We start from the raw sequence: 19,507 nt of genomic DNA, 5'->3' as shown, positions 1-19,507 counted from the left end.
GGTCGGTATCCATGTTCGCTTGACCGCTCTGATCCATAGTAAAGCTTCACTTTCGGGAATTTTATACAAGGAAACACCGTGTGTTTGTGTGGCTAAAGGCTATGAGTTTCCCACCTCCATCTTTCTACTTTAACTTCTCCATTATTAATTGAACAAAATGCAAAAAATTCAGCAACACAGATGTCCAAAAATACTGTGTAATTGCGCTATGAAAAGAGATGACTTTTAGCCGTAAGTGGTGCTGGGCTAATATGTTCCCTCCAACCAATAACGTCACAAACACGCGTCATCATACCGCGACGTTTTCAACAGGAAACTCCACGGGAAATTTAAAATTGTAATTTAGTAAACTAAACGGGCCGTATTGGCATGTGTTGCAATGTTAATATTTCATCATTGATATATAAACTATCAGACTGTGTGGTCGGTAGTAGTGGGTTTCAGTAGGCCTTTAAATTTTACACTGAAACATGAGATTTGTTATTATCACACAAATTAGCACTCATTAGCACAAGAACACATATAGAAGTACCAATTCCGCCTGATTGTAGCTGAGATAGGCACCAGCGGCCACCACGACCCCAAAGGGAATAAGCGGTAGAAAAAGGGATGGATGGAAAAACTGTTACTATTGAGTACTGGGATCGATTCCAAGGCCACGGTAATTGGTATCGTATCGATTCAAATGTGAATTCTTAAGAGCGTGTGTGTTGCTTTCTGTCACTCATTTCCAGTTCAATAGTTTTGCAAAATAAATCACAAAACACGGTTAATCCCCTGGAACGCTCATTAAGATGAAATATGCTGATATGCCGTGTGACATCGCGTATGACGACAGAAAGACAATGCTAGCTGTTGTGTGTGACTTTAAAGGAGAAGATTCTCTCTGAAAATGGGCTTGAACATTGCTTCAAGACACTAGAAGGAAAAAAAGGGGATTTTTAGAAACGTTCTGGTTAGGGGAGACAAGCAATTGAAACAACGCCTGCCTGCTGATGTAATCTTGAAATAGACAGAAAGCAGCCGTTTCATACGTTAACTGCTCTTACACACACACACACACACACACACACACACACACACACACACACACACACACACACACACACACACACACACATCCTGCAAGAGGACAGAGAAGTTTTAGTATAGTAGTAAAGCTGCAAAGCTGATGTCAATGTGTTGCTGTTTGACATTTCAACCTATTTAACGCTTCTTTTAGTTCCCCTGCTTCCTTAGCCATCCGTGAACAATTCCCCGCATGCTCTCTGCTCACCTTGTCCATCACTCAAAGAGGCTGAATTACAGGCAAAATGTCCAATGACTGACTGGGTTTTAGCCCGGCGCTGTTCTCATAATCACAAAAGATGGACGATCACACAAGATCTATTCCTCTCCTCTACTCTGCTGTTACATTTACGATCATACTGCTCCTGGGGGATGGCAGAGTGTGCACCAGACTGCAGGCTGTTAAATCTGACAACGGATGACGTATAGACACACGGTACCTTTAATAAAATTACATAATCACTACTCAAATGAACATTTTGATTAAAACAGTGACAGTTGTGTATTTTCCACAATTAAACACAACTATCTCTTCAAATGAGGCTTTGGGAGGCTGCAATTAAAGTTATTTACTGCTGTATTGTATGCCTGTAAATAATACAGTCCATGATGTCATCTGTTTCTTCTTAAGAAGGCAAAAGTGCACAGTATAAAGACAACATTATCATTCAAGTAAATGAGTTGTTCCAATAAATCAGCAGTTTAACAAACATAATTAATTGATTTTTTTGGGGCTCATTCTTAGGGTCAGTTTAAGCTATTTCTTTAGAATATCCACGATATACAGTGGGGCAAAAAAGTATTTAGTCAGCCACCGATTGTGCAAGTTCTCCCACTTAAAATGATGACAGAGGTCTGTAATTTTCATCATAGGTACACTTCAACTGTGAGAGACAGAATATGAAAAAAATCCAATAATTCACATGGTAGAAATTTTCTAAAAAAATCTTGTCCAGGGTGTACTCCGCCTTCCGCCCGACTGTAGCTGAGATATCTGCCAGCGCCCCCCACGACCCCAAAAGGGAATAAGCGGTAGAAAATGGATGGATGGATGTTGTAAATTATGGTGGAAAATAAGTATTTGGTCAACCATTCAAAGCTCTCACTGATGGAAGGAGGTTTCGGCCCAAAATCTCACGATACATGGCCCCATTCATTCTTTCCTTAACACGGATCAATCATCCTGTGTCCTTAGCAGAAAAACAGCCCCAAAGCATGATGTTTCCACCCCTATGCTTCACAGTAGGTTTGGTGTTCTTGGGATACAACTCAGTAATCTTCTTCCTCCAAACACGACGAGTTGAGTTTATACCAAAATGGATACATGGATGATACAGCAGAGGATTGGGAGAATGTCATGTGGTCAGATGAAACCAAAATATAACTTTTTGGTATAAACTCAACTCGTCGTGTTTGGAGGAAGAAGAATACTGAGTTGCATCCCAAGAACACCATACCTACTGTGAAGCATGGGGGTGGAAAAATCATGCTTTGGGGCTCTTTTTCTGCTAAAGGGACAGGACGATTGATCCGTGTTAAGGAAAGAATGAATGGGGCTATGTATCCTGAGATTTTGAGCCAAAACCTCCCTCCATCAGTGAGAGCTTTGAATGGTTGACCAAATACTTATTTTCCCCCATAATATACTAATAAATTCTTTAAAATTCCTACAATGTGAATTCCTGGATTTTTTTTTCATATTCTGTCTCTCACAGTTGAAGTATACCTATGATGAAAATTACAGACCTCTGTCATCATTTTAAGTGGGAGAACTTGCACAATCGGTGGCTGACTAAATACTTTTTTGCCCCACTGTATACCTCTAAATCAGTGATTCTCAAACTGTTTTATGCGTATCACGAGTGGTATCTGGGCTCTATCTCGTGGTACGCTAAAGAATGCCTTGTTTTATTTTCCTTTATTGAAATATTTGGTTCAAACGGTGTGTATGTGTTACATTGGCCAAAAATATTAAATATACCGTATTTTCCGGACCATAGGGCGCACCGGTTTATAAGGCGGACTCCCGATGAGCGGGTCGAGACAGGTCATGGAAAATAAAAATATCCTTAATGTCCTTTAGAATGGTGCACAATATTGTTTTCCTTATATGTGTCCAATAAGTTCATGAGAAAACAATGAATATACTGTCATTAACATCGACAACACAACATTTTCTTTTGTGATTTATAGCTAAAATATATCAATTCCACGAATAAAAAGCCACACAATTTGCAGTGTGTATGACTAGATAGTTCTGGACTTAAAAGCACAATTTGGACTCGGTATCTCAACAGGAGACTCGTACCGAAACCAAACTGAAATGACGGATAAAGGGGAAGTAAGTGCCAAAATATTACTAAACATTCATTTTTACATTTCACCATAGCTGACAAAACCACTTGAAACAGGCCTTAGCTGTTGCTGCAACATGCTGCATTGCATACATTGAGCCAATTTCCCCTCAGAGTCTTAAACCATATAATTTAATTATATTCTGGTGTAAATACTGAAAGCACTTTCCAATGCAGACTACGTAAAAAAAAAAAACGCATAAATAAATGTGCTGGCTTGTGGAGACTGTGTGCAGAGTTGGGACAGGGTCCAGGCGTAGGACAGATGCCATGATTGAGGAGAGGATCAGCGAGACAAAGACTTATTTCAGCTTCTGTTGGGAGGGGAGCGCACTAATGCTAATGTACTTTTGGGTAGGGGGGGAAGAGACGAGGGTGTGGGGTAATGCATTAGGTCAGTGGGTCGCATTCCCTCATCCTATCGGATGACATCACCACACATGGGGTGACGGCAATGGATGATTTACAGGCTTTTATTGCACAGGGAAACTGTGTTTATGCGTGTGTGTGTGTGTGTTTATGCATGCGTGTGTGTGTGTGTGTGTGTGTGTGTGTGTGTTGCATGTGCATGAAGACATCTGAGCAGACTAAACATCGTCAGACATCTTTTGCTCTCCCTGACGTCCATCAGCTCCGAGCTTTAAGGCTTGTTTGTGTATTTTGTGGGCATTAGCTTTGTGTGTCTGCGTGTGGCCGCCAACCCCTGACAGCGGGAGACGTATATTTGTCCTGGGAGCTCTGGGGAATGTCGGGCAAGAAGACAAGAACTAGGAGGAGAGGACAGGGTGCTCGTTTTTTTTTCCTTGGGTTTTTTTTTTTAGTTTTTTTTTTTTAGGGCTGACAGTTGAGGACATATGAGGGGAGGACAGGAGAGGGTGTGACAGGAAGGACAATAATGTGTTTCCTGAAGAGAGGTGTGGGGGTGGGTATTTCAAAACAACAGGGAGGACAAAAGGGGCTAATTTTCTGAGTAAAACGATTACCTGTATAACAACATATTAATATTTCATGTGTAGAATTGCCAATGACAAACTCTTGTAAGTGCATCACGAGTGATATGTCGGCTCTATCTCGTGGTACGCCAAAGAATGACTTGTTTTATTTTCCTTTATTGAAACACAGTATTACTGTTCAAACAGTGTGTATGTGTTACCTTGGCCAAAAATATTAAATATACCGTATTTTCCGGAAAATAGGGAGCACCGGATTATAAGGCGCACCACAGAGGAGAGGGTCTTGTCAGGTCTATTTTCATACAAAGGGCGCACCCGTTTATAGGCCGCATTATAGGGGTCTTTTTTTTTTCTAAATTGAAAACACTTCCTTGTGGTCTACATAACAAGTAATGGTGGTGCTTTGGTCAAAATGTTGCATAGATTATGTTTCACGGATCATCTTCAAGTTGCTTTCTGACAGTCGCTTCAGGATGCGCCGTTTTGTGGGCGGTCTTATTTACGTCTTTTTGCCGTCATCTTTGTTGTAGCGGTTTGGCGTGCAAGGACGGGAGTGGATAGAGTGTCAAACGATGGAGCTAACTGTTTTAATGACATTTAGACTTTACTTTAATCAATAATGGAGCAGCATATTCTCATCCGTGGCTCACTAGTGCAAAAGCAACGCCGGAAATGTGTCCCGTGAAAAAACGTACAACCGGAGCTTTCTAATAGCTAAAGTTCCTTGGGTGAATAAAGTAAACTCACTACACCGGTATGTTTTAGCGCTTTCATGGCGTGTTTATAATAATAATAACAATAATGGATTAGATTTCTATCGCACTTTTCTATTATTAGATACTCAAAGCGCTCACAGAGAAGTGGGAACCCAATATTCATTCACACCTGGTGGTGGTAAGCTACATATGTAGCCACAGCTGCCCTGGGGTAGACTGACAGAAGCGTGGCTGCCAGTTTGCGCCTACGGCACCTCCGACCACCACCAATCATTCATTCATCATTCATTCACCAGTGTGAGCGGCACCGGGGGCAAGGGTGAAGTGTCCTCCCCAAGGACACAACAGCAGCGATTTGGATGTCAATAGGTGGGAAGCGAACCTGCAACCCTCAGGTTTCTGGCACGGCCGCTCTACCCACTACGCCATGCCGCCCCTGTTGCCGTTTACTCACAGATATAAGTAAGAACTTTACACTACTTTATATTACAAATGGCAACAACGCATGATGAATGTCACATAACAAGAAGATAGAGAAAAAGAAGAAGCTTATCGACTATAGTGTCGGTACGGACTACAAAGGCGTAAGCGCGCAAATTTTCAGGACTTATGCTGATCCCAAATACAGATCAGCAGGTACCAGAAGGTAAGAAAAGTTGATTTTGCATAATGTTGCAAAATTTTCCTTGCTGTCACATCCTCTCCTGTTCTCTCATCCTCACCTCATACGTCCTCAACTTAGTCTGACATCTAATAAAAGAAAACATTGGTTTCATATATAAATATCAGAAAGAATCATACCACATTGGCCTCATAAACTGCAAGGGAATAAAGTTTATTTTCAATCCGATACTCCATTGACGTCTTCTCCATCTAACACTTGTTGTCTCATGCTGCTTCTTTAATTCCGTCACATATTAATTGTCCCCCCAACAATATGACCAATCCGGAACAAATAATATATTCATCTCTCAATTTACACGGGTTTGTAACAAAAAATAAAACTAACATACACTTGCATGAATTAACCCAAGGAAATACCCTTTTAATCACGTTATGTGTACAATATGAACTTATATTTATGCATTGTTTTCATTTATTCTCACCAACTATGAAATTATATAACAAATATACATGTTGCTTCTGTCAGCAGCTACACTGAGGAAATATTACGCTTATCAGTTAACTTCTTGTACTTCATTGTGTCTCCCAAGCATGATGGAGGCTCTTCTGGTGGCAGTGCAGTAAATTAATTGAAAGTGAAATGTTTATGGCCACTCATAAGAGGGGGAGGTTTTTTTTTAAAGCAACCTCCAGCAATGATTGTTTCAGCGCCTCTTCTCTCAAAAGCAGAGCAAACGAGGCAATGATGTTTTTTTTTTCTTTCGTTTGGTGCTAATAAACAGTCTCTAAGGACACATACAACATAATTAAAACAGTACATTTTGCATTCAGATTTATATTCTCTTCATGACTCGTCAGACCACAGAATACTTTTCCCACTTTGCATCACTGACTAAACGACCCATTACTGCTCTTGGTATTGTACACTTTGGGGGTGGCAAACTTTACTATCAAACATTTCGGGAATGCATTCATGGTTTGCGCTAGGGCTGGGCGATATGGTCTTTTATTACTATTTCGATATTTTTTGGCCATATCACGATACACAATATATATCACGATATTTTACCTTAGCCTTGAATGAACACTTGATGCATATAATCACAGCAGTATGATGATTCTGTGTCTACATTAAAAAAATATTGTTCATACTTCATTGATATATGCTCATTTAAAAATTTCATGCAGAGAGGGAATTCACAACTAAGTCAATTTACCAAAACTGTATTTATTAAACAGTTATTAAGCAGTGGCACAAACATTCATGTCATTTCCAAAACAGAAAGTGCCAGATTGTCAGACTCATGTTAAAACAAGCTATTAGTGCACTTTTGTGCATGATGTCACTAAGATGACATATCAAAACAACACTAAACTAAAGTGCACTTTTTGTACAGACCACTACAATAGTTTAAAACAAATAAAGTGCACTTTTGTGCATTATGTCACTAAGATGACATATCAAAACAACACTAAAATAGAGTGTACTTTTTGTACAGAACGGCACTACAATAGTTAAAAACAAGTAAAGTGCACTTTTGTGCATGATTTCACACTAGATATTTCAATAAGTGTTGCATAAAAATGAGCTGCATATCAAATAGTATATGTCCTACGGTGTTGATCGAGAAATAGTTGCTTCGGCATTTTGTGGGTGTGGCACCGGACGGAGATGTTGAAATGCCCGGTTTCAAGCACTCTTCATTTTCTAGCGGGTGACTTTTCAAATGATGCTACAAATTAGCAGTGGTGCTACTTTTTGTAGAAACGCTTCAGCCGCATAAATGTTCAACATAGTCTCGCTTGAAGCCAAACCATAGAATAGATTTTTCCTGAATTTGTTACCAGATTCGCACCTTCTTTCTCTCTAATTACTACCACCACCACAATGCTAACATCACAGCTAACGTTACCATGTGGCTACCTCTATGCTCCGCGGGAGAGTGTGGCGTTGCTCACGCTGAGTACGTGACGAGTGTAAGAAGATGCGCTTGTTTAAGTCTCTGTGAGAAGGAGAGACAAGAAAGAGGGAGAAACGCATGCAGTTTAATGCCCGCAGCTAAAAGCAACTGCGTGAGAACGTATACTCGAATATCACGATAGTCATTTTCTATATCGCACAGATACAAACCCGCGATATATCGAGTATATCGATATATCGCCCAACCCTAGTTAGCACAGTCAACACGCCGACTGTTTTCTAGTCACTAGTCATAACTTAACCTCAAAAGAATCCTGATCAAAACAATACGATTTATTTGACTTGTATTAAAAATGTACAGCACAGTAAACCGCACTCATGCAATTAAACAATTAAACAATCTCAAAAGAAGGCAAACTTATTTGATCCACCCATGCATCCATGCATCCATCCATCCATTTTCTACCGCATGTCCCTCTCGAGGACGCGGGTGGTTGAAGCCTACACGGGCGTAAGGCACGGTACACCCTTGACAAGTCACCACATCATCCCAGGTCCAAAACAGATAGAAATACCCTTGTCTAAAATGAATTGTCTGATATGATGTCAGGCACTGTTCTTCAAAAGGTATGTTAAATGTGTAAAGAAAGTGCTTTTATTGTTTTGTAAACACATCCATATTAGTACATTGCGTTCTTTACTTAATTCATTACACAGTTTAATAATTGAATACATAGTTTAATGTGTGGTTTTCAGCTCATTTTGTTATCTATTATTACTCATAATTTTTTTTTTATTGTACTACAGTAGGTAATGTTGTATTTTTGTCTCATTCCTGTGAGAATCCTGCATGTAACTAAGGCATTAAGGGGTGGGACTACCCAGGAAGAGGTGCAGTGTGCTCAAACCACCATCAGGTAGCAATCTATGGCCCTCGTGTTGATATTTGATTAGTATTAGAACCGGCCTTCTGCTGTTTTGCACGCACCAATACTCCATCAGTGTTGGTGCTAGGAATTTCCAAAATGGGGTCCCACAGTAAATTTTTAGGGTGCCACTTTTTTGTAGCCGTTTTGAAAACAAATGATAATTGTATACATTATCCTGCTATATCTCACATTCTGTATCGTGTTTTGGAAAAAGGTTGTCATAAATATTACTTAATTCATCAAAAAAAAAATCCAAAAGAAAACACATTTTTATGCATATGTAAATGTATTAACTTATCAACATTCATTCACTTTATTCTTTCCTTCATGGATCCAAACATTACCGCTGCCGGTGTTTTGTTCTATATTTTTATTGTAATATTTTCAGAATGTGTTTGTTCTATTTTTGGCCAAAGTAAGACAAAGAAAACTATCTAAAATTGTCTTTATTTTTTTTGTTTTAATGCCATGATTTGCATGTGCACAGAATTTCCTCCACCCGTCCCCTGAGCTAAAATGAGTTTGACACCCCTGTTCTATGCCATTTATTTGTATTTGGGTCTTATTTTTTTTATATTTACAAAAAACATTATTTTGGTTTTACCTTAATCTAAGGATAATCTGTTTTCATCAAACCATCTTTTTAATTTGCTCAGTTTTCTTTGCTTCCTGTGTATTTTCCCTTTGAGCAGAATGAAGTAGTGTCATCTGCAAATATTATTAGATTCAAGTCTTCCGTGCCTTGACAAATGTCATTGATGTATAAATAACATAATGTAGGTCCTGGAATGGACCCCTGCGGTACACCACAAGATATATCTGAGGAGGTTGCCGAACCCTGCGGTTGTATAACCATCCCAAGTGATCTTTTGTCTTTGCACACTCCACACCACTCAATTCATTCCCTCTTTCAACCCCCTCACCTCACCCTTCTTTGTTTGTTATCCCTGCAATCTTGAGTCAGCACACCAGTCCATACCTGGCAGTTAACCAAATCAGTCGACGAACAGCAGCCTTTCATTAAAATAAAAGCTCAGGCAGATACCGAGGTGACTGCACAAACCAATAAAAGAGGACATAATTGGATTGATTCTGAACCTGAGCCATGACTACTGTATCAAAAGTTGATTTCCCAACATGCAACTGATCAAATCGGTGAAAGTGATCATCATCATCATCATCTTTATAAAGACACAATGTTGGCAAACTGCAGCGTTCCTATTCTACACTATTAAATGGTGCAAGTGTAAAAAGCAGACTCTTGTATTATTTCTGTAACTATGGCGCCATTGAAAAGGACACTTAAAAAGTGACACGTGTTCGGAAAAAGAGGTAGTAACCCTGAAAGTGTGAAGTTGAGTGTTTATAGTCTTATCTCGTTGGCGTTAATAAAAAGAGTCAGTGATCACAAAAAAACAACAATTTGAACTGTAGTATTAGGCATTATATCACTATGCATATCATAAATGTTCTTAGGTCGAATAATTCAAGATTAACTGCATCCCATCTACAAAATATTAGACTCTTTTTTTTGGTCCTGTCCAGCCACTCAGGCGTACTGTACTGGTGATGTAGATGCCCATATCTTCTGTAGAGGTGTGCTTAGAAAAAAAGAGAAGTGTGGCATACTTCTAATGTTGCCTCTTATTGTTTTTGACTTTAATAAATGGATATATTTAGGAGAGGATAGAAAGAAGGGGAAAGAAGAAGACAGAAAAACACAACAAGAACAGAACATCAGCAAACAGGTTATATACATGATAGCAAAATGTATAAGGAAGAACCAGATATTGAAGTAGAGGGTTATAACAATTAACATTATTAACAAATGGAACAATACAACTGCCAATAGAAAACACTATTGATATTGAATATTAATAATTATCTTTATTATCAACATTAGAATTAATTCAAATGCAACAATATATATATGAATTGAAAACTTGAATTTCAAAAGAAAGCAGATAAGGGTTGGGAGGAAAGAGAAGCAAACTGTATTAACCTTGTACATTGTTATGGTAAACATAGATTAACCTTTAGTAGTGTGCTGTTTCAACCCGGTTTCCCCGGGGATGGGGATCAACATTTACATATGTTTGATAAAGCGTGACTGTATGCAAGAGTGTATGTACAGTATATACATAACGTGTATATGTGTATGTATGTATGTATGTATGTACAGTGAACATGCGTGTGGATATACGTACTATATGTGTGTGTATGTATGTACTACGCATGTATGTGCATGCGTATGTACCTATGTATGTGCATGTGTATGTATCAATCAATCAATCAATCAATGTTTATTTATATAGCCCCAAATCACAAATGTCTCAAAGGACTGCACAAATCATTGCGACTACAACATCCTCGGAAGAACCCACAAAAGGGCAAGGGAAACTCACACCCAGTGGGCAGGGAGAATTCACATCCAGTGGGACACCAGTGACAATGCTGACTATGAGAAACCTTGGAGAGGACCTCAGACGTGGGCAACCCCCCCCCCTCTAGGGGACCGAAAGCAATGGATGTCGAGCGGGTCTAACATGATACTGTGAAAGTTCAATCCATAGTGGCTCCAACACAGCCGCGAGAGTTCAGTTCAAGCGGATCCAAGACAGCAGCGAGAGTCCCGTCCACAGGAAACCATCTCAAGCGGAGGCGGATCAGCAGCGTAGAGATGTCCCCAACCGATACAGGCGAGCGGTCCATCCTGGGTCCCGACGAGCGGTCCATCCTGGGTCTCGACTCTGGACAGCCAGTACTTCATCCATGGTCATCGGACCGGACCCCCTCCATATATGTACAGTATATATGTAATGCGTATGTAGGTAAATATTAGACTCTTAGTTAGGTTGATTGATTGATTGATTGACACTTTTATTAGTAGATTGCACAGTACAGTACATATTCCGTACAATCGACCACTAAATGGTAACACCCGGATAAGTTTTTCAACTTGTTTAAGTCCGGGATCCACGTTAATCAATTCATGGTGTGTGCCATTCGACTTTCATTGACATGACTAAACGGCTCGTCTCTCACTGCTTTCTCCACATAATCAATGCCTTCCACTTGATAAGTACCACATTACCCGTACTAAACACGCATTTCAAATTGAGAGTCTAACTGTTAGCAATGCGGCACAAGGTCTCAAAGAAATGCGTGACTGTCCGCACAAAGCGGGACTACTGGTCACCCTACTCTCAGTATGAGACAGTGCTGTGGTACACCAAAAGTCAAAGTAATAGGCTGAAGTAGAATAGGTGATATAATAAATACCTTTTTTATTATCCCTCTGAACATCTGCTTCATACATCCTTTTTATAAGTTCATGTTAAGAATTGCTTTTTACGAGATAACGAAACAAATTGTTCTGCCCTTTTGCTGCAATTAATGATGACTTTTCCAGATTTGGGGTGTAAAAATATTTGTCGATAAAAATCGACAATAAATTTGTTGCCGACAAATTCATGTCAATGATAGTCGGTCATGTCATCGATTGTGTTTTTCCGTAATTTAGTAAGACCAATGACCAGCAGCAATAGGAAGACAAAATGGCTGATGCCGCTGGCAACAGCATAGGTTAAAACATGGAAATTATGGAAACAGTTCTCCCTAAACACGTCAAAGTACTGTAGACCTTGCTTTTTAATGGCAGTATGTCTGTGATGAGGAAGCATTTAAAGAAGGGGCATGTCAAATACCTGGAGGATGCGGTCTGCGAGTCGCCTCAGTACGATAATTAGCTTGTTACCTAGCTAGCTAACAACAGAGAGGCAAAGTTGTGTGAACATTTGATTTAACTATCATTTTAGCCAAAGTCCACCAGCTAAGCTTTGTCTATATTCCTGTGTAAATCTTTGTGAACTCGTCATCATCAGAAAATACTATTTCATTTTTGAAGAAGCTAGACATATTTACTGTTTGTTGTAATTGCTGATATTTTGACTCTTCATTCTTTACATACACATTGATACTTTGTTTTTTTGGCACTTTGTCTGTCCATGCTTTACAAAAGTAATATCTCGAGTTATTACTTTTGTAACCGCCTAATGAGCAGCACAGTTACAGTATTGATAAATATTTCTTAATGAAGTGGTTATCGTTAGTGATAGTCAGCACATGCCTAAACTAATCTGAATTTAAATGCCGATGACAAAATTAGAGCCTCTGAATAGGTGTTCTTTCATAATCTGATTAGTCAACTAATCGTTTAGATCAGGGGTGCTCACACTTTTTCTGCAGGCGAGCTACTTTTCAATTGACCAAGTCGAGGAGATCTACCTCATTCCTATTTATAATTTATATTTATTTATTTATGAAAGAGACATTTTTGTTAACAAGTTAATGGTGTTTAATGATAATACAAGCATGTTTAACACACATAGATTTCTTTCTTTCATGAAGACAAGAATATAAGTTGGTGTATTTGATTCTGATGACTTGCATTGATTGGAATTAGACAGTGGTGCTGATAACGTCCGCATTTTCAAATGGAGGAAAAAAAAAGTCCTCCTTTCTGTCCAATACCACATGAAAGTGGTTGGATTTGGCATCTCATTTGTCCAACTTGCATACTCGTTTTTAAACACTTTGTTATGAGAGTAGCATATGTGTGTGGCCCTTTAATGTCTGGCAGCAGGTGAGTGACGTCAGTGAGAGTGCGGGTGGGCAAGCAAGTGAGAAAGCGGTCGCTGAGGGCGGGGGAGAAATACATTGGCATCAAACTCCGTAGCTTGCTAGCTTGTGCACGCTAGCTTTCTGAGACTCTTATTTTGTTAGCACAGGCAGGATGAAACAGGTCTTTTATGGTGAAGACAGGAATTGTGCAGTCGGTCTTTAGAGTTTTGACAGTAGGTACGGAGTCTCTAGAAATAAAATGTGTTTCTCTGCGTCCGCCCTGTTAGTGATTTTTTTCTTAAATATGAGCTTGCAGCAGCCAGCGTCATCTCACAAGATCCTCGGGTGCCGAATTTGTCAAACAACTGACGAAAGTGAAGTCTTGGTATGATTGATGATTGCTCATTTTTATGTCTATTTTTTAATGGCTGGCTTGAGATCGACTGACACACCCTCCGAGATCGACCAGTCGATCGCGATCGACGTAATGGGCACTCCTGGTTTAGATAGTGCAGTGTTTTTCAACCACTGTGCCGTGAGATACAGTCTGGTCTGCCGTGGGGGATTATCCAATTTCACCTATTTGGGTTGAAAATATTTTTTGCAAACCAGTAATTATAGTCTGCAAATTATGTGTTGTTGTTGAGTGTCGCTGCTGTTTAGAGCTCGGCAGAGTAACTGTGTAATACTCTTCCATATCAGTAGGGGGCAGCTTTGTAGAAGTCGGAAACAGCGGGAGGCAGTGTACAGATAAAAAGGTGTCTGATGCTTAAACCAAAAATAAACAAAAGGTGAGTGCCCCTAAGAAAAGGCATTGAAGCTAGAGGCCTACTGAAACCCACTACTACCCACCACGCAGTCTGATAGTTTATACATCAATGATGAAATATTAACATTGCAACACATGCCAATACGGCCTTTTTAGTTTACTAAATTACAATTTTAAATTTCCCGGGAGTTTCGTCAACGAAACGTCGTGTAGTGATGACGTGTACGCAAGACGTCACGGGTTTTAGGAAGTGTGAACGCTGCGCACGCACACAGCTAAATGTCGTCTGCTTTAACTGCATAATTATACAGTATTTTGGACATCTGTGTTGCTGAATCTTTTGCAATTTGTTCAATTAATATTGGAGAAGTCACAGTAGAAAGATGGAGTTGGGAAGCTTTAGTGAAGTGAAGTGAATTATATCTATACAGCACTTTTTCTCTAGTGACTCAAAGCGCTTTACATAATGAAACCCAATATCTAAGTTACATTCAAACCAGTGTGGGTGGCACTGGGAGCAGGTAGGTAAAGTGTCTTGCCCAAGGACACAACGGCAGTGACTAGGATGGCGGAAGCGGGAATCGAACCTGAAACCCTCAAGTTCCTGGCACGGCCACTCTACCAACTGAGCTAAACCGCCCCTTTAGCCTTTAGCCACACAAACACACTGTGGTTCCTTGTTTAAAATTCCTGGAAGTGAAACTTTCCCATGGATCAGAACGTGGTCAAGCCAACATGGATCCCTACCAAATGTCAACCAGCAGGTTTCGGTGAGTAAATTGTGGTTAAAAAGTCAGTTCTTACCGGAGAAAAGCTGAGCTTGTGTTGTCCATAGCTGCCGTCGACTCCCCTGAGACACTGCGCGTCAAGACACCCGTGGAGACACCCTTCCGACTATTAGGTAATATTAAACTCACTAAAACACTAGCAACACAATAGAAAGATAAGGGATTTCCCAGAATTAACCTACTAAATGTGTCTAAAAACATCGGAATCCGTCCCAATGCAATCGCGTTTTTTTTTTTTTTTAACTTTTATTTTTTTTTTAAAGTCCGTCGCTATCAATATCCTCAAACACGAATCTTTCATCGTCGCTCCAATTAATGGGGAAATTGTCGTTTTCTCGGTCCGAAAAGCAACTTTTTGTTGGAGGCTCCCATTAAAAACAATGTGAATATGTGAGGAGCTATCAAACATGTGACGTCATCGTCTGCGACTTCCGTTAGAGGCAGGGCATTTCTCTTAGCACTGAAAGTTGTGAACTTTATCGTGGATGTTCCCTACTAAATCCTTTCAGCAAAAATATGGCAATATCGCGAAATGATCAAGTATGACACAGAATGGACCTGCTATCCCCGTTTGAAAAAGAAAATCTAATTTCAGTAGGCCTTTAGGGAAGGCTATGCAGAACGAAACTGAAACTGAACTGGCTACAAAGTAAACAAAATCAGAATGCTGGATGACAGCAAAGACTTACTGTGGAGCAAAGACGGCGTCCACAATCTACATCCGAACATTACATGACAATCAACAATGTCCCCACAAAGAAAAAGAAAAACAACTGAAATAGTCCTGATTGCTAAAACAAACACGATGCGGGAAATATTTCTCAAAGGAAGACATGAAACTTCTACAGAAAAATACCAAAAAAAGAGAAAAAGCCACCAAAATAGGAACACAAGACAAGAACTAAAACACTACACACAGGAAAACAGCAAAAAACTCAAAATAAGTCACAGCGTGATGTGACGGGTCGTGACAGTACACCTACTTTGAGACAAGAGCTATATTGATGCATGCTTAGTTATGGTTTAAAGTCATAAACGACTTTTTACTGTTAACTGACTTTCGTTTTTTTAATGGTTTCTGCTGGTGGTGTGCCTCTGGATTTTTTCAACGCAATAAATGTGCCTTGGCTCAAAAAATTTTGAAAAACACTGAAATAGTGGATGGCTTAGTCAATTATCAAAATAGTCATTAGTTGCAGATATTGTAACCATGTAAGATACATAAAAACCTAGAAACGCAAGAACGTTTAGAGTCATAGAGTCGAACATATCCACAAAATATTGGCTTGTACAATGGAACCTCAACTAAAGAGTACCCAAACTTAAGAGTGTTTTGAGACGAGAGTTGTCTCTCAGCTAATTGTTATGCTTTAAGTTGCATGCAAAAATTTTAGTTACAAGCATCGTCACCTTTAAATGGTATAGCAAATGTCACAGAGAACCCCGTAAGATCATCCCAAACATCTGGTCTTACCTGCTAGCATTAGTTTATAGCTAAATATATCGACTTAACTTGGTGTTTCCAACCATGGTAAGGAAGACAGTGAGTGTGAAGGGCAGTGCTGAGAAAAAGTGGATGATCTTCATTAAATCAAAAAAAGAATTCTTCAAAAACATGATAGAGTGTGTGATCAATTTGGCGCAGCAATTGGTGCTTGTCTGCATCATACTGGAACAGATTAGGTGTAATATCTGAACATAAAATAATGGAGACGCTGCTGATGGTGTGTTTGACATTGGAGCGGCTGGAAAGAGATACTGCAGAAGTCCACTGTCCATTATTATTACATTACTCCATAAATCTACCGTAGTTTTTTGTTAGTACTAAATGTATTGTATGGTTTTTCATACAATATTTCTCTTCTAAAAGTTGTTTTTCTTTTTTTAAAGGTATGGTCCGAGGTAAAATTGTGCTGTTTTGGGGGGTCGAGCATCAATTAATTGGTTTCAATTCATTTCAATGGTAGACTACGATTTGAGATAGAAGTGTTTTGATTTAAGAGCTCCGTCACAGAACCCATTAAGCCTGTAAGTTGAGGTACTACTGTAAATTACTCAAAAAGGTAGACATTTATACCGTTTTTGACAAATGTGAAAAGCAAAATGTCGAAACTCGTGCTGTACCAGGAAATAGTTGCTCAAAACCCATTTCAAAAGAAGCTTTTCCTGAGTGTGATGGAATAATGAACCGAAGCAGGACTGCATTGAGTCATGGTTTTGATGTCTTTGTTTGCAGTACACAAGCGAGGGGCTGATGAAGTATCTCCACCCCTGTAAGAGCAAATAAAAGAGCGTGACCACCTGCTGGGGAGGGAGGGCACGGGGGGAAATCCCTCAGGGGATGATCAGTTAGACATGCTGGAGTCATGGAATGGAGGTAATGAGTGTGAAAGTGTGTGTGTGTGTGTGTGTGTGTGTGTGGGTCTGAGGGTGAATGAGGACATGCAGTAGTCCGGTAAAATGTGTTTATTTCTGTGTTCATAAAAGCCTCCTATTGCGCTGGTCACCACATACTGTGCAACTTAAAGAGTGCTGACGGACATTCCACCAAAGTTATCAGAGACGTTCCTATCAATCTAACATAGTTACCGGATGGGAAACACTCACAACCATCAGATTGATGCGGACTTCCTGTCAGCCACAAGGCGCACAGATCGGGTGTCAACAACCGCCTGTCGTCCAAACAAACTATCAAGTAATCCCCATTGCAGCCACCGTGGGGGCACTGACCTCGTCCGTGTGTCAACCAATTTCTGGGCAAACAAACAAGCCAGTCCAGGCGTGTAGTGTAGTGGATGCCTCGCAAGTATTGTCTAATTTAAAGGGGAACATTATCACAATTTCAGAAGGGTTAAAACCAATAAAAAAATCAGTTCTCGGTGGCTTATTTTATTTTTCGAAGTTTTTTTCAAAATTTTACCCATCATGGAATATCCCGAAAAAAGGCTTTAAAGTGCCTGATTTTCGCTATCTGTAAATCCACCCGTCCATTTTCCTGTGACGTCACATAGTGATGCCAATACAAACAAACATGGCGGATAGCACAGCAAGATATAGCGAAATTAGCTCAGATTCAGACTCGGATATCAGCGGTTTAAGCGATTCAACAGATTAGGCATGTATTGAAACGGATGGTTGGAGTGTGGAGGCAGATAGCGAAAACAAAATTGAAGACGAAACTGAAACTATTGAGCAACTAGCTATTGAAGCTATTTGGCGATCGCCTTCTAACAAACGATTGCATCTTTTGACCACTGGAGCAACTTAAATCCGTCGATTGGTAAGTGTTTGTTTGGCATTAAATGCGGGTGGAGGGAAAGGCTGGTTGCAAATATAGCTACAAATGTACATACAGCTAGCCTAAATAGCATGTTAGCATCGATTAGCTGGCAGTCATGCCGTGACCAAATATGTCTGATTAGCACATGTAAGTCAATAACATCAACAAAACTCACCTTTGTGATTTCATTGACTTTATCGTTGGAAATGCATCTGCTCTGAGTGTTAGGATATCCACACATTCTTGCCATTTCTGCCATGTTAGCATCGATTAGCATGCCGTGCTAATCGATGCACACTCCACGTAAGACAACTTGAATCCGTCCCTGATCGTGGTGTTACACCCTCCGACAACAAACCGACGGGGCATGATGTCTCCAAGGTACGGAAAACAGTCAAAAAAACGAAAAATAACAGAGCTGATTTGACTTGTGTGTGTATTGTGTTTGAGAAAATGGTGGATTGCTTCTCATTGTAACGTCACGGGTGAAAGGTCATCGCTCCCACAGCGAACAATTGATAGATGTTTAAATCGCCAAATTCAACCTTTTAGAGTTCGGAAATCAGTTAAAAAAATATATGGTCTTTTTTCTGCAACATCAAGGTATATATTGATGCTTATATAAGTCTGGTGATAATGTTCCCCTTTAATCATCTCCAGTCATTGATGCCCTCCCTCGTATTCATACATGCTAGTCTCATGACTCACTCGTTTCTCTCCAGGTGCAGCTTGAGATCCTGGCCCTCGGCTGAGATGACGACTTGGGTCTCCGCAGGATGCTGGGAGGACACGGCAGCAAACCAAAGTAAGAAAACTGTGGCACTGTGTATTTAAACATCAGGGTTAACATTTGAGAAGGACTCACCTCTCTGCTGTGTCCGTGAGCATGCAACCATATTGGATTGGTGAGCTCATAACTGTGCAGTGAACTGTTTTCTCCTGCAGAAAGATGGAGAAGCTGTTGATTGGTGCTGTTGTACTAATTATATTATCACATTTAATAGTGGCCCTTTGGCCCAATATCCATGCAGGCTGAGAGTCAACTGTGTTATTATTTCACTGTAGCTTAACTCTTGTAATGCATGTCATTAAATGCATAATGTGGTTGTGTATATAGAGCAGTGTGGGATCGTTTTAGGCACTATTTTTGTATTGTATATACAAATATTAGGGCTGTCAGAAATATGTCAATTCAAGTGATTAATCACATAAAAATTAATTATGTGCATATGCAGATTAGTCATGCAATTTATTTTGATTGAACATGCTCTCTACATTAAAGGCCTACTGAAATGAGATTTTCTTATTTAAACGGGGATAGCAGGTCCATTCTATGTGTCATACTTGATCATTTCGCGATATTGCCATATTTTTGCTGAAAGGATTTAGTAGAGAACATCCACGATAAAGTTCGCAACTGTCGGTGCTAAGAGAAATGCCCTGCCTCTACCGGAAGTCGCAGACGATGACGTCACATGATGA

General features: G+C 39.8%; 1 protein-coding gene across 4 annotated transcripts in view; it reads right to left on the bottom strand.

Annotated features, from left to right (window-relative positions):
* Positions 1-19,507, bottom strand: part of adam19b (ADAM metallopeptidase domain 19b) — a 107,575-nt gene that overhangs the window by 60,784 nt on the left and 27,284 nt on the right. For 3 of the 4 annotated variants that reach the window (XM_061901873.1, XM_061901872.1, XM_061901871.1), the window contains 2 exons: positions 18,891-18,964; positions 18,734-18,804 (listed from right to left, as the gene is read on the bottom strand). In XM_061901873.1, the coding sequence (XP_061757857.1) occupies positions 18,734-18,804; positions 18,891-18,964 (145 nt within the window). Of the gene's footprint in view, positions 1-1,276; positions 1,432-18,733; positions 18,805-18,890; positions 18,965-19,507 lie in introns of those variants that run through there. The other variant, XM_061901874.1, reaches the window with a different exon arrangement.

The sequence above is a fragment of the Nerophis ophidion genome, linkage group LG05, assembly GCF_033978795.1.
Source record: "Nerophis ophidion isolate RoL-2023_Sa linkage group LG05, RoL_Noph_v1.0, whole genome shotgun sequence".
NCBI lineage: Eukaryota > Metazoa > Chordata > Actinopteri > Syngnathiformes > Syngnathidae > Nerophis > Nerophis ophidion.
This window is presented reverse-complemented; position numbering and strand designations above follow the sequence as displayed.